At 39.6% G+C, this 15061-nt stretch overlaps 2 protein-coding genes across 2 annotated transcripts in view; one reads left to right on the plus strand and one right to left on the minus strand.

Annotated features, from left to right (window-relative positions):
* Positions 1–132: 132 nt before the first annotated feature.
* mterf1 (mitochondrial transcription termination factor 1) lies at positions 133–2884 on the minus strand. Its single transcript, XM_075449630.1, has 2 exons — positions 2806–2884; positions 133–1764 (listed from the first exon to the last, which is right to left on the minus strand). The coding sequence occupies exon 2, from the start codon at positions 1740–1742 to the stop codon at positions 591–593; it is 1152 nt and encodes a 383-aa protein (XP_075305745.1). The 5' UTR covers positions 1743–1764; positions 2806–2884; the 3' UTR covers positions 133–590.
* Positions 2885–7419: 4535 nt separating this feature from the next.
* akap9 (A kinase (PRKA) anchor protein 9) overlaps positions 7420–15061 on the plus strand; it is a 71138-nt gene continuing 63496 nt past the window's right edge. Inside the window, exon 1 of the mRNA XM_075450368.1 lies at positions 7420–7653. Within this exon, the coding sequence (XP_075306483.1) occupies positions 7606–7653 (48 nt within the window). The 5' untranslated portion in view covers positions 7420–7605. The remainder of the gene's footprint in view (positions 7654–15061) is intronic.

The raw sequence follows: 15061 nt of genomic DNA on the forward strand, positions 1-15061 counted from the left end.
TTAAAAATTACTTTAATTGTGGTATATAGTTAAAATACAACCCTAGATATAAATGATTGGACGTTTTCTGAACATGTCTGGTTTCCCTAAAAGAACAACAACACACAAAATCAATTATTACACATTTACTACTTACTTTAAAAGGACTTTTATTTCTAAATTAAATATTCGGATTAAATCCAAAAATATTGACAAGTAATGGACATACAGTTGAGCAGGGAAAATGTCATGGTTTTTCTGCATATTAAGTAGAGAGTTTTGTATGCACCAAAGCTGAAATAAATGACTCGGGTCAACTATGAGAAAAGCACAGCAGCGTTTAGAGCAGTTTCCAGTGAAAGTGTGAATGCTTTGTTTGTTTGGACCATTGACTGGACAAGATAATCTGACAACTTCAGGTTTGTCTCGTGAAAAGAGCGTAATCTATAATAATGAAACATTCACCGCAGCTTTTCAGTGATATTGAAATATTACAAATCAATAAAAATACAGATATTGTCATAACATGAATGGAAAACATGGATATTCACTCAAGGTTATGGGTAAACAGCCTTCAACGTGATCTGACGTCACTGTAAAAGCAGCTGCATTCAGTCATCTGATAAGGCTGTAAGTTTTTCTATCTTTGCAGCAAATCGCTTTCGACTGGAGTCTAAGATGTTGATACCATTTGTCTTGAAGTCGTATCCCAATCTCTGCAGCTCCTCCAGTCGCCCTGTAATGTTCTGTGTGCTGTAGTCCAACACCTTGGGCTTCTCTAGTATCTGCTTCATTGTTATTCCTCCTTTTAGAAGGCAATCTAATTTGGTGTTCAGTGTTTTTGTCCTAATGTAGAGAATCCTTGGATAGCTGATAAACAGCTTTTTTATCTCATCTTCATGACAGCCAAGTAAAGCCAACTTCTGCTGAAGAGTGTTAAAATTATTTTTCAGGTACTCGTTGGACAGGTTGAGAATTTCTACCCCATTTCCCTGAAGCAGAGCCAGCAGTTCTGAATTGTTCAAGTTAAGAGAGGTTCTCAGGTTGTCTATGTTCGTCCTCACTCTTTTAGTGCTTCTGATGAGAATATAGAGATTTCTAGATATGACAGTTTTGGCAAAATTCTCCGGATCTTTCCCTCCAAGATCAGCGCAAACGTCTTCCAGAAGCTCCACCATCTGCTTGTTGAGCTCTACGCTGTTGGAGAACGTACGTGGTGCATTGGTCAGCAACCGATGAAGGTCTTTGCTGTTAAGTCCCAATGATATCAGAAAGGCTATGTTCTTCTCCAAGTTCTCGTTATCACTGGAGCGGAAGAAAGACTCTGGGGAGCGATCCAGGATGCTCACAATTTCCGCATCTGTCGCGAGCACGTTTCTCCACAGCTTCCAGCGTTGTTCCAAGTGTTCAATTGAGCGGGTGATGGCTCGGGGATAGCGGGACACGATGCTGGCAATTACTTTGGGGCTGGCACCTTTTCCTTGCAGGAATTGAGTGAGGCCTTTCTCATTAGTAAGCGCTTTACGAAGCACCCCAGGCTGACGTTGGCGCACCATCTTTACATCCACTCCCATGAGAATCAGGTTGTCAAGTAGGGAGTCATTCTCTGGGTTCGCTGGCTGCTTTGAGACACTACTAATGCTGCATAGCCTCGTAGAAAGGCAGGTGGATGCCAGCTTTAGTGGAATAAGCCTAAAACTCCGCTGCATCATCAGTGATCGACTGAGGCTGAGAAGGACTCTTACTCCAGTGACTGCTGCCATTATTATTGAAAGGAATGCAAATCTAGTCAAAGAAAAAAACAATAAGACATGAGTTATTACAGCCATTTGGTTATAAATGGTGCACAGCAGTCAGTTTGTAAAGAGTAACCAGTAAATTATAATGAGGATATTTTTCTCAGAGTGATCTTGCTTGCTATTCACCAACATGGCAGTGGCAGTGCTTTCTTTTTTTATTTGTACTTCATTTTCTTCATAAAGCACATTTAAAACAGTTAAGGTTAAAAAAAATAATCAGGAGCAATAAAACATGCCTATTAAAAAGCCAAAAAAAAGGTGTCAAGTTATACTCAGATCGAATGCCAAAGAGAAGAAGCAGGTGTTCAAAAGTGTCTTTGAAGTTTCTACGGTCTTAGCAGTTCTTATACGAATAGGTGAGTTGGTGAAGATTAGGAGCAGTCACTGCAAAGGCATGATCGCCTCTATTTCTGTGTTTGCATCCTGGAACATCTAAGAGCATGAGACTGGTCGATCTCAGCATCCTAGCTGGAGCATATTGATGTAAAAAATTCTTTAGAAAAACTGGGGACAGACCATATGGAGCCATAAAAACTAACAATAAAACCTTAAAATATATTCTGTCAAGTACAGAATATATTTTAATAATTAATCATAATAATAATTAATAATTATTTATTGCAGGAACTTGGCCGAGGGTTGGTGAGTTTCTGCCACTACCTTAACATAAGTTCCTTCCTCTGAAACCGAAACTTAATGATAACATTCAGACCCAATAGCAGCTGTAAAGTGTGAGCAACTTTAAACAAGGACAAGATAAGCATGATAAGCATGACTGCCAATTAATTAACATGTAAATACCTAAATGACAAGATTGATTTGAAACTACTTGCAGTAGAATTGGCATCAACATAAATCCGTCTGCACGTTGGCAATGTTACTTTCATTATTTATCCACAAAGCAACTTTAAGTCAACTGACTGGATGAAAAGTCCAGGCTAACAAGACAGTACCACTTCTTACCATATTTAATATTTTAGCACTGTCTTTTGGAAAGTATATATCAAATTTAAAATAAATAACATACCACATTACGACACTTGATTTCTCACAAGCCGGGGGGAAGGAGTTTGAAAGCTCAATTCCATAGAATTGAGCTCTATGGCTCTAATAGCGGAAATGTGAACTTGGCGTAATCTCGCGAGATTTTATACTTGAGGCGAAAGAAAACAGCACGTTAGCGCCTCTTAGCGTTTAGGATGTAAAAACGCGTTAATTTTCAACCAGTAGATGGAAGCAAAGGCGTTGATTATTAAAACCAGGTAATCATGACTCGAGAAAACAAAAATCGAAACGTCAAACTGTTTGGATTTGTGTTTTCTGTAAATCCTATCTCCCATTGAATTTCCCCCATTTGGAAATGAATAAAGAATTTTTCTATTCTATTCTATCCGTAATCAAGTAATAAATGCTCAAGGCCTTCAGCATACTATATACCGAAATTCCTTATGTAGTAATTGTTTGTATATGAACATTTGTACTTTCAATTTGTTTGTTGAAACCTCCCATTTTTAAGACAAAAATAAGGGCAGGAACTCTGTGATCTCAGTGTGAATCGCTTGAACGAGTGTTTTTCAAATACAAAGCCTTCAGGACCTGATGAAATGTTCTGAAATAAATGCAAAACTTTGTCAGGATTTCTGGGAACCTTTGGTTCAATTGTGAACGCACAAGATTGTTGAAAAATTGTTGCTTGTAGGCATTAATTCAAATGTTGTCTCAGCCACAGCTGAGGCTCTTGTAAATGATACAAAAGAGCATTTACATTGTGTTGCAACTCTCAGCTGAAAAACCTATTGACCCATTGGTTCTCTTTACCGATGAGTCGCCCCACTTATGAATATTTCAAAAGCACAGAGATAGCTTCCCTATGTAGATGAGTTTTCACTCTGGTCCCCCGAGACTGAAGCGACCAGTGTTTTAGTCATTATTGCTTTCACACTTAAAGGTTGGACAATTATGGTTAGACTTAGCATTATTTGCATATCCAGTTATTATACATACAAAGGGTTTGTTCAAAGCATTTTTCTTCCCGTCTAGCCATTTCCTACATGTAAACTGATGCAATAATGTGGGAAGAGCTTTAACTGACTATTATTCTGCCACTGACATTTGAAAAAAAGGCTGCAACTGAATTAGGTCCTATTTAACTAATTATCTACAATTAACACCAGGTGCTGATTTCATTTATTGCCTTCATCTATGGTAGTTATACCAGTGGAACGCATTTAATTATTCAGATCTGTTTAATAGTGAACATATGGCACATGCAACGAAGAAAAAAAATTGTTCAGTGAATTTATATTTTAATTCATTCGGGCATATAGTATATACTGTTATACTGTTGTGTTTTTATCATTACAGTCTTAATCCACTTGCTATGCTCTCGTTTGCAGAGCTGCTTGGGTAACTGCAGACACAGTACACTCACTGTGTCAATCAATAATTTAGAAGCTGACGAAACTTTCAAATGTTCATAGTTTCTTGTGCACGCTGTTGCATAAGCAGCAAATGTTCCCAGGTGAGAACACGTTATTAAAACAATGTCCAAAAGACGATATGTGGAATTCAAGATCTGCCAGACGATCAGCTGCTCAGCTCCCGTCAGCCGAAGACGGAGAGCATCCTCTCCTGCTGCAGCTGGTATGTTTCAAATCAGAAAATTGAAGAAGTGGAATAGAAACTTTAGGATATGAGTGTATTATTATTTTCTGTTTTAAAGCATGTGAATTATGCAAATCTTATCAAACTACATAGTGGTGGAGAACTTTGATTCAGAGATGTTTGTACATCAAGACTGTGTGTAATGTTGAGGGCAAGAACTGAGAAATGTCTGCGAATTTTTGACAACTTATAGAGTTTCAATTATACAAATACATATATAGTATCCAAGCAACGTATCTTAACAATATAAGAGATTCAATATCTTCAAGCAGAATACTGTTTCTGTCTTAATGAAAATCCACAGAAAATTTGAAAAAAAAGCACAATAAAATAAATATTTCAGCAGTCAGAATGTTTTCTTCAGTTGTAAAAAACATTTAGTACTAGTGAACTGAGACATTTAAGATAAAGTAACAATAAAGCTTACTAGGCATGTGAAAAATAATCAACATGGCATAAACTGATAAAAAATAACCTCCACTTTTGCAGAATCCTGCCAAAGGCTTCAATTATTACTTCCACAAATTTCCGCCTACATCTCCCGTTAACACTGAACATGAATGAAGAAATTCATGTAAGAAAATTAATTTTATACAAAAAATATTTTGCCCATGAGCATGGAAGATGACTGGTTACTGGTTACTGTGAAACATTTCAGAGAGCAAGCCTTCAGGTTATGAATAATTCAAATTAAATTGTTTGAAGACGGAGGATCAATTCCACTTTGAGTCTATCAGTAAGAGATTGACCATCTTTTTCTCCATCCCCTCTCCATCTGTCTTAGAAACCGGAGCCGGGCTCTCATGTTACCTGCAGCACCACTCAGCCTGGTTACCCACCACTCAGCTCAAATGTTTCTTTTTCAAGGTAGAATTTTTGCAGTTTTGCCAAAAATGTGCTCATAATAACCCGTGTTACATGTCGACAGTGAAGCACGAGGTGATGGCTCGGGCCTTTGTTAACAGAAACAGCTTTGACACGAAAACATTTAGTAATGAAAAAGAAAAACTGAACAGGGACAGCTCTGGCTACCAGTCCTCCTGTTACCATAGAAACTGAGCACAGGTTCTAAGCTGTATTCAGGCTAGAAAAATAAAGTGAATCTGAATAAATACATAAATACAGATGAACAACAAAATATGACATAACGCTGTGTGATCATTTATTGAGCAAACGCTAAGGCAAAATGCAAAAAGTGTGTGGAAAAACTAACTATATTCATACTGCTTCCACAGGGATTAAGAAAGTAAATAGGAGTCAAGTGCTTCTAATATCGCACCCTTGATTTATTGATTATCAGAAAATGTGAGCACCTCAATTAAAGCAGATGTTTTGGCAGTTTGCTGGTCTGGAGCATTCAGGTGTGTCTTAGGAAAGACATCAGCAGTGATCTTAGAGAAGCAGTTGTTGCAGCCTATCAATCTTACAAGAATTATCAGGACACTTTCGAACCATTTGGAGTCCATTATTCTACAGTGAGAAATATTTTTCAGAAGTAGAAAACATTCAAGACAGTCGTCAATCTTTCCAGGAGTAGACGTCCTTGCAAGTTCATCCCAAGGTCAGACTTTACAGACCTCAGTTAGCATGTTTAACGTTAAAGTTTATGACAGTACATTTGAAAAAAAAAAGATCAACAAAGATGAACAACTATGACTTGTTTGGAAGTTTTTTCCAGGAGAAAGCATCTTCTCTCTATAAAGAACATGACAGCACAAATTATGTTTGCAGAATTGAGTCTGGACAAACGACAAGACTTTGGCAGATGAGAGGGGAATGTGTCTATAATGCACAGCACCATGTTATTACTATTAATACTAATTACAGCATCCCAGCACAAAGACCAACGGTCAAATACAGTGGTGGAGGGCTGATGATTTGGGCTTGTTTTGCAGGCATTTGCAGTCATTGAGTCCACCATGAACTCTGCTGTACACCAAAAGTTCTCTAGAAAGTACTCTAGAAATTGGATTTCAGCAGAGTTGTTGGGACAATTGATCATAGATTTAAGCTTGTATTGTTCAATTGTTGAGTGGGAAATAAATCAAGGTGTTGCAATGGTCCAGTCAAACTCCAGATCTCAACCTGATTAAAATGTTGTCACGGGACTTTAAATTCAAGGTAAACACAAGAAACTTGTGCTAAAGAAAAAAAAGATAAAGGACCAGACTCAGTGAGTCTGATTAAAATGTTGTCACGGGACTTTAAAAGAACTGTCCATATACAAATACATGCAAACCTCCGGTCTTCCACGGAGTCAACTTTGTAAAGAAGTGGTTCAAAATGTTCAGACTAAGATGTGAGAGACAAAAAAAACCTATTATATCAAATTATTGCTGCTAAAATTGCTGCCCCCCCCCCACTGATGTACTTATTTGTTCACACAGTGCTTTTTGTTGTGGCTCAGTGAGAACCAGATAATTAGTTTTTGCCCATACGTGTAAAAACCTTAACACTAAAAGAGAGTGTACTTTATTCTTTTTATCATGATGGAGGTCCAACTTGATTAAAATGCAGTAGGTACTTTGTCACTTACAGCAGTGATAATGTCAGTGAACAAACAACATTGACTATTTCTATGCACAATCTGTGATGTAAAATCTGCAAGCAGGTTCAAGCCTGTTTTGTTCTTTCACTGAGAATTTCAACAAAGAAGGAGCCTTTTTTTTTTTACCGAGAAGATACATTTTTTAGATATTTGTACATTTTCTAATCTAATATTGGACACACATGAGTTTAATTAGAACGCGTCTTTTTAAACTACATGTCCGACACGAATTTGTGCTCAGATATCTGTAGTTTTATTTCTCTTTAACCATGTCTGTGGGCATTATTTTGGCACAAGAACTCTACACCTTCTCAGGTTGTGCTCGGTGGGTTAAAAAGAAAGCACTGACAATTCTGATAGCAAGTGAAGCTACCACCAGTGGAATGTCAGTGGGCGTGGCTTAGAGCCACCTACCTGACGTCATCATAGTTGTGTCTCATGTTTACGTGGAAAACATGGCGGCGAACTACCGACAGCGAGATAGCTAGTAAATGCGAGTCACTGGCAGTGAGCTGCAGACCTGACGAGATATTTATTTGGTAGCTTTTAGGTTTTTCTGTAGAATATCTCGTATGAAGCAGTTTCCTCCTTGTTCTGGCCACAGGGACAGCGGTGATGGAGGACGAGGAGAGGCAAAAGAAGCTCGAGGCCGGCAAAGCAAAGGTATGATTCTCAGTTTTTGCACTAGCATAACTCATAAAACACTTCTCCCATTGCTTTAAACTTGTAACGTATTGTTGTGGAGAACTTGTTTTCCTATTGCTAGGTCTGTCAGCTGTTTTTTTGTTCCCCCTCCCCCTCATATGACCCTCTCAGCTGTCAGTCCCAGCAAACATGCGCTCCGCTGTGACAGCCGAGATTTGCCGGGGGTTGGAGGGAGGGGTGTGGGTTAGCATGGCTACCACTAACTAGCAACGTCTGCCTTTTGTCATGCTACATGTGTAATATGTCTCACCACTGTTTCCTTCTGCTGTTTTGGAACTGCCGTGTAGGAGTATGCACACAATGTTAGCTTAATCACCCACAAGTTCAGCGGGCAGATCGTTCATGAGGGCTTTTTTTAAACGCCACTTTAAGTGACTCTGACAGGCTGGTGTAACAGGATTTACAGGACATATCCCCACTAGCTAGAACAAGGATTGCTTCCCATGCCAAACTTGTGTTATATATTAGTTTTGTCAACCAGTTACATCGATAAAATGTCCCAGGATAAACCCAGCCCGTATGGTAACTCGTGGAAAACAACTGACTTAACTTCAGTAAATCTGGATAAAATCTTGTTATTTTTATTTTTATTGATTTTTATTTTTATTTTTTTATTTTTTCTCACTTGCTTCAACTCTGAAGCTGCTCAGACCGTCTGCATTCTACATTAGAGACAATGATACATCCCAGAAGCACGCATCTAATTGGATCAAACATTTATACAATTGAGAACTGAATTATATTTAAAACAAAATATTGTCAACCAGTATTGCAGCCTTGTATAATTACTTTTTTATTTTCTCATCTCAACAAACAGTCACTCATAGTTGTCACTGCTGTTATAAATTTTCTTAGAATTCTAATTTTTATCCAGTTATTGTCTATAAACTCCATACATATGATATAGTAACGCATTCTGTTGGGCACGCTGCAGAGAAACATACAGTATGCTGTTTGATGACTCCTTCACTTTTATTGGAGCTATTGGAGCTCCTGCTCCCGCTTGTAGGTTCGCACAGCTGGAGAGACCCTACGAAAGACCATCTCCCTGGTTATGACCCTGGTATTGCGCCTTATAAAAGGCCCCTCTGTGCTGCAGGATGGTTTAAGTGCTGTTTTTTTTTTTTTTCACACGGTACCATAACACCATGTCCTCACGCGCAGTAGAGAAACTTATCAAGATACTTCCCGGAATAACTCTTACGATGTTTTGCAGAGAGATCCGGGCCATTATTATTTGTGAGGATAGTCGGAGGATAGTTGGCTGAGATCGAATCATAGTCGATAAATAATCCGGTGCTTTTCCAAACTTATTGTAGAAACATTTAAACTAATTTTAGGTTTAGAGTGAGTATGCATTGTCTATCTTTTGCCTCAATATTTATACAAGATTTGACATTAGTTGTCATTTTGAAGTAGTTTTGACCTTTTCGGCTGCAGCTGCTTTGCTTTTCCCGATTAGATATCAGATGGAAAGACTAGTGACTGAGTGACGTATGTCTCGAGGCAAGTGAAAGACAAGTTTATGTTGATTGTCTTACTGAAGGGTAAACTGTCACTCATTTACAGTATCTATTGTACAGCACCAGGCAAGTGCTTATTGAGTCACACCAGACAATAAGTACAGGAAAGATTGTGGGCTGGTGTTGCCAGGCTATTGTTCCAAGTCACTAGCAGCAGATGTATTGTTGCCTTCATGTTTCCCTTCAATGCGGAGCATACTGACAAATGAGCCATTGTCAATAACGGGTTCACTCATTCAAGACTTTGGGTCAGCTCTTCAGTTACACGAGTGTCAGTTCTCTCTGAAAAACACCCAACAACAGTCGAGAGGCTCAAGATGGAGTAAAATTTGACGTTACCTCAAAAACGGTACCATTTTGTGGCACCTTTTATAATTGCCAGAGAGGATCTCTTGATTGTATGGCTAAAAAGACGCACGCGCTTCAACAAGACACCTGTAATGTTATTAGTCATAAAGGGATATACGTGTAAACTGTCAGCAAAACACAGGAGAGCTCATTTTATTAGTCTTTTTAACTATTTGAGAGAGTCTGTCTCCATTAGTTTTTCATTGAATATTGTCAATATCATACGTTTCTGCTAAAAAACAAAAAAGGAAAAAGAGAAAAGCTGCCGTTTATTGTTACTTACAACTCAAAATGCAAAACGGCAGGGAGATCATTTTAATCGTGCGTCCATAAAATATAATTAAGGTTTTCTCAGGGTTCAGGTAGCCTTAAAGCTCAGTGTCGTTGGCAGGTAGTCTCACAGCTTTTTAGGACAGGTGATCTTCTTAACATCGGCCTGAATAGATAATCCCGCTGCAGAAGGCACCCTGCTGCGTGATGAATGTTCTATAACCAGCACGGATTATGTAACTTATTAATTGGCTTCATTGAAACTGGTCGGTTTTACTTTCAGGCTACTCTAGTTATCGTCTGTAGCACAATCACAAAATAAATGAATACCCATAAAGCTCACTGTCTGTAATGGTCTGCAGCTATGGGAGGGATCGTTGGGGGACTAACCGGGTGTGATGGTCTTGCCCAGTTTAATTACTTGGATGATCATGAAACTTAACTTTGTGTGCAGTTCTAGAAACGTTTGTGAAGACTGAGGGAATATGTTTTTAAAATGCTGTATTCTGTTGATGCAATGTTGTTGAAATCGGTGTGTTCCAGGGAAACTGTAACAGAAGCAGAGCAATATCGAAGTAATATGAAACCACATTACACACCAGAACTGATATCACAAATATTGTACAACACTTCAAACCAACTGTAGTTAAAAAAAAAAAAAGGCTCCGGGTGCAGAGTTTCTTGGACTTAAGAAAGCCAAGCACATTAAATCTGGGAAGAAGGGAAGTGTAGGACATTCAGTAATCCTTCTGTAATCAAAACCAGGATGTTGTACCTGCATGCCATTCACTTCAACAGGTCAACGTGCGGCACACAGCTGAAGCTTCTGATTTCGCTATTAAATATGATACTGTGCATAATTTTTGAGCCATCCCTCATTTCTTTATGAATTATCAAAACAGGAAATGGACGCAGCAGCAGTTTATTGAAACATGTACAAACGTAAATGGAATTAAAGTAATTCAAATAAGGCAAAACATTTGTCCAACTCTAACAGAACATCAATATTTAGTATTTGGTATCATCACCTTTATTCTTCAACACAGCCTGAGCTCTTCTTTGGATGTCTGCTGCCTTTTGTTCTGTTCATAGACAAGATGATCCCAATAACATTGAGGTCTGGGCTCTGGGGGAGGATTCATTCCTCCATAAGACCTCTTTCCACTGTGTCATTTGGCATACCTCAGCCTTTTCTCCCAGTTTCCCTTTTATAAGAATGGATGGTCCAGATGCATCTCTAAGGTCCTGTGTAAGATCTTTGCTACTGTTCATCTGCTGTAGATAGTTTTTAGACCTGCGCCTGTTCCGAAAAGGTGGAACAGAAGTGTGAAAAGGAAAAAAGAAATAGGAATGGAATGGGATTCGAGACCTCTTTAAAAGATAATAAGAAATTGTGGTTCCTGGGAGGCAAAATATAAAGAAATTGGGGCTGGCTCAAGATTTTTGCGCTTCATATTTAAGCCTTGTGTTGTACATTGAAAAAAAAAGAAAGAAACTTAAAAAAAGATGCATCAGAAAGTGTTTGTTTTAGGTTGGTTCAGAGGTCCATCCATCCATCATCGACCGCTTTTCCGGGGGTCGGGTTGCAGGGGCAGCAGCATGAGCAGAGAAACCCAGACGTCCCTGTCCCCGGCCACTTCCTCCAGCTCTTCCGGGGGGACCCCGAGGTGTTCTCAGGCCAGCCGAAAAACATAGTCTCTCCAACGTGTCCGGGGTCTTCCCCAGGGTCTTCTCCCAGTGGGACGTGCAGCCACCTCATCTGACTCCTCTCGATGCGGAGGAGCAGCGGTTCTACTCCGAGCCCCTCCCGGATGACCGAGCTTCTCACCCTATCTCTAAGGGAGAGCCCAGACACCCTGCGGAGGAAACTCATTTCGGCCGCTTGTATTCGCGATCTCGTTCTTTCGGTCACTACCCACAGCTCGTGACCATAGGTGAGGGTAGGAACGTAGATTGACCGGTAATTCAAAGCCCGCATCACTGCGGACACCGCACCGGCCAGTCTGTCAATCTCCTGCTCCATTCATCCCTCACTCGTGAACAAGACCCTGAGATACTTGAACTGCTCCACTTGGGGAAGGATCTCATTCCCGAACCCGGAGAGGTTCAGAGGTATAGCAGCTTTATCGGAAACATTTCTGTGTCGCTCTCTGAACTCAGTTGTTCCAGGGGTGGAAGGAGACTGCGTCTTCAGTCTTAAGCAGAGTCATGCTGCATGAATGCCTCAGTCAGAGATACTTGACTTCTGTTGTTGTCTAAATCTACTGACAAAGCAAAGGCCCACGGTGTTGTTGAAATGAGAGTTTATTCAAGATAGAGAGTGAGTGTTTACATGTGGAGAAGTCTGGACACAGACTGAGGCGAAGAATCTAGATGTAGCTAACACAACAAGGAAGTGGACATCACCGTGAATTACTTTTCAAATCGTGCATTAATTCAGATCATTTTTCTGTCATATCAAGCTTCTGTTTTTAGGTGTTGGTGTCTGTAAAACTCCTCCCAAGCACTGCACAGATAAACAGGATACAGCGCTAACGGCAACATGACCACTGGCATAGTCACGTTTTGTGAATAACGCGGCAGCAAGTTAGGACGCAGTGATTCCTCTGTGTTGTCTGTTTCTAAACACTCGTCGGCTCCACTGCTGTCCTCACACTGTGACAGTGTAACCTCTCGACCCGTATCTGTTCCACCAGCACTGAATACCACCGGATCTTTCTGATTGAAACAGAAGTGGAGTCACCCTGACTGACAGCCTCCAGCCTTGTGTGCGTGTGTGCTGTTTTAGGGCTTTTATGCACTAAACTGATGTCAAGAACGCTCCTCAAACACATGAACACAATGCAAAGATGACTTCCAGCTCCCGGTTGGGACTTACAACGTTCCTGCACAAGAAGACAGCTCACCAGTGCAGAAGGGGACGATAGTCCGTATGTCATACAACAAGGGAAAATGGAGGATTTCTAGATTTTAAAAAATGTATATAGTGCAGTGTGTGATTTTTGTTTTTCAGCAGTGTCACAAAGTGTTGCCTGATTTGGAAAAATTAAAATGAGAAATGACAATTGATTGAGTGTAGCTAATGTGTTAAGACAGCCGTTCATCTTTCTGTCTTCACTGCCTGACTGAAAATACAAGAGAGACAGATGTTCACAGTTGTTGGCTTGGCCTTTCATAGGCTTTGAAATAAACGTCCGGTCCAACCATGTTTTTTTTCATTTTTTTTAATTAACAGTGTACACAGAACAGACAAAGGCTGATCATGAGCTATTTGACAAAATGTGTAGTGGATTAGAATAACTAACTCAACCAAGTTTGAAAACCTGTCTCATATGTGTATATATATATATATATATATATATATATATATATTTAAAGAAGATTTTGTCTTTTGTTTTTGAGTACTTCCAATTTGTTTCCACATAGCCAAGACAAATCACTTTGGTGTGAGTGTATTACTGAGTGCGTTACATCTGCGTAACTTGCACAGCTCCTTTGATCCTTTCTCTGAAATGGCTTTACATGTCAATCAAAATGTTCCTAGAAGGCACGTAAGTCTTCATCCCTTATTTTTGGACTTTATCAGAGTGATGGCCATTAGGTCGCTCCATCTGCTCTACCGCTGATAAATCAGGTGCTGCAGAGGTAGCTTCTGTTACTGGTGTTATTATTGGTAACTGGAGTGTGCGTGCGTGTCTGAAGCAGAAGATTGTTTCCTGGAGTTGATAAACGCAGCGATACCGATGCTTTCATTGTCACGTGACGTGGGATGCTGTGGGCTTCCCCTCCACACTGCTTTTTAAACTCTTTTAATCGTAGGCTTTTAAAAAGAAAAAGTACGTAATGTGTTTTTGGTCTGAGTAAATTGACACAATCCATTTGAGTGCTTCATCGCGATCTGTTGAGAAATGAGAGCAAACATTATCATGCCTTCATGTCTTGATTTCTTGTTTTTTTTTCTGAAACCATTTAACAGTTTTGCTTCAAAACTCACTGAAAGTGTTGTTTGAATATAAAGTTAGTTGGTCATTGAGTTTCTAAAAACTAACCAGTGTAGCTGATGCAGTTGAATAATCGGATAGGAATGTACGTGTTGGGCTTATCCAAGAAAATGAGTGAGCTGCAAAACTGAAGCACATCAACACTAATGCGAAAATCACATAAGATTTGTTATGTTGTCAGATTCTTGGTGTTACTGTGTGTCGTTTCTACACTGGAGTTTGTTCCGATTGATATCAAAATTGCAACACAGATTTCGACATGTTAAAAGTAACAAAGGGACATATTAGACAGAAACAAATGTGTGTGACTGTTTAAATTACCAATACATTGGCAAATGGAACTCCAATCTTGACATTTACAAGTGGATTTGGCCATCTGAAATGGAGCGAATGCATTCTTGTTGATCTTTTTCTGATGGTAATAGTCAGCTTCTTTTAGACGCAAAAAAAAAAGGAAATGTCTGTCTAAGTGTTGTCAAACAGCAGATGGTGATACACCTACGTAGTTTCTGTTTAGCCAGATTGCGATACAGCTACGGCGGCTTCCTTTCTCCGTATGCTCAGTCCATACTCTGGTCTGCCCTGCCAAATAGGGCAGCTTGCAATGATAAGCTGCTCAGCAAAAGGCAAAACTCAGGGTGATTTCTGTTAGGGTCCAGTCTACACGGTCCACCACTGCTCATGTTGTTTCCTGGTAGAGTCGAAATAAAGAAATCGCCTTGATTTTAAGCCTTTGTAGTCAGTGAATCTCCCATCATGTAAGGCTGACAGTCATTCATGTTTTATTTTGTTCCTTTACTCTGGTTTTTGATAGATAAAGCTCCTCTTGAAATGCAGATAAGTGGGAATTTTTGGACGAGGGCAGGGTCGTCTGTGGAAGTGCGGAGGCTCAGATCAAGGGCTCTTTGAGCTTTTAAGCTGTGGATAGTAGGTGGTAACACGACCGCGACACCCACTCGCAGCTCTGTCGTGTCATCTTATAACCTTTTGAACAGCATCACAAAACCAGAGCTGTCAAACACAGCTTACTTATTGAGTGATTTAAGTTGTAGTTGGGCTGGCCAGGTTGTGCATAAAATCTGTGAAACAGGTCTCGGTCCCAGCAATCGATTGTATTTATCTGACAATTAACTAATGATTGGTGATGTTAGGTGGTGCCAGATTATATAAATGTATCAACAGTTGATTTCAGTTTAAAGAATATCCTGCATTTGTCAAGTTTAT

The sequence above is a fragment of the Odontesthes bonariensis genome, chromosome 18, assembly GCF_027942865.1.
Source record: "Odontesthes bonariensis isolate fOdoBon6 chromosome 18, fOdoBon6.hap1, whole genome shotgun sequence".
Classification (NCBI taxonomy): Eukaryota; Metazoa; Chordata; class Actinopteri; order Atheriniformes; family Atherinopsidae; genus Odontesthes; species Odontesthes bonariensis.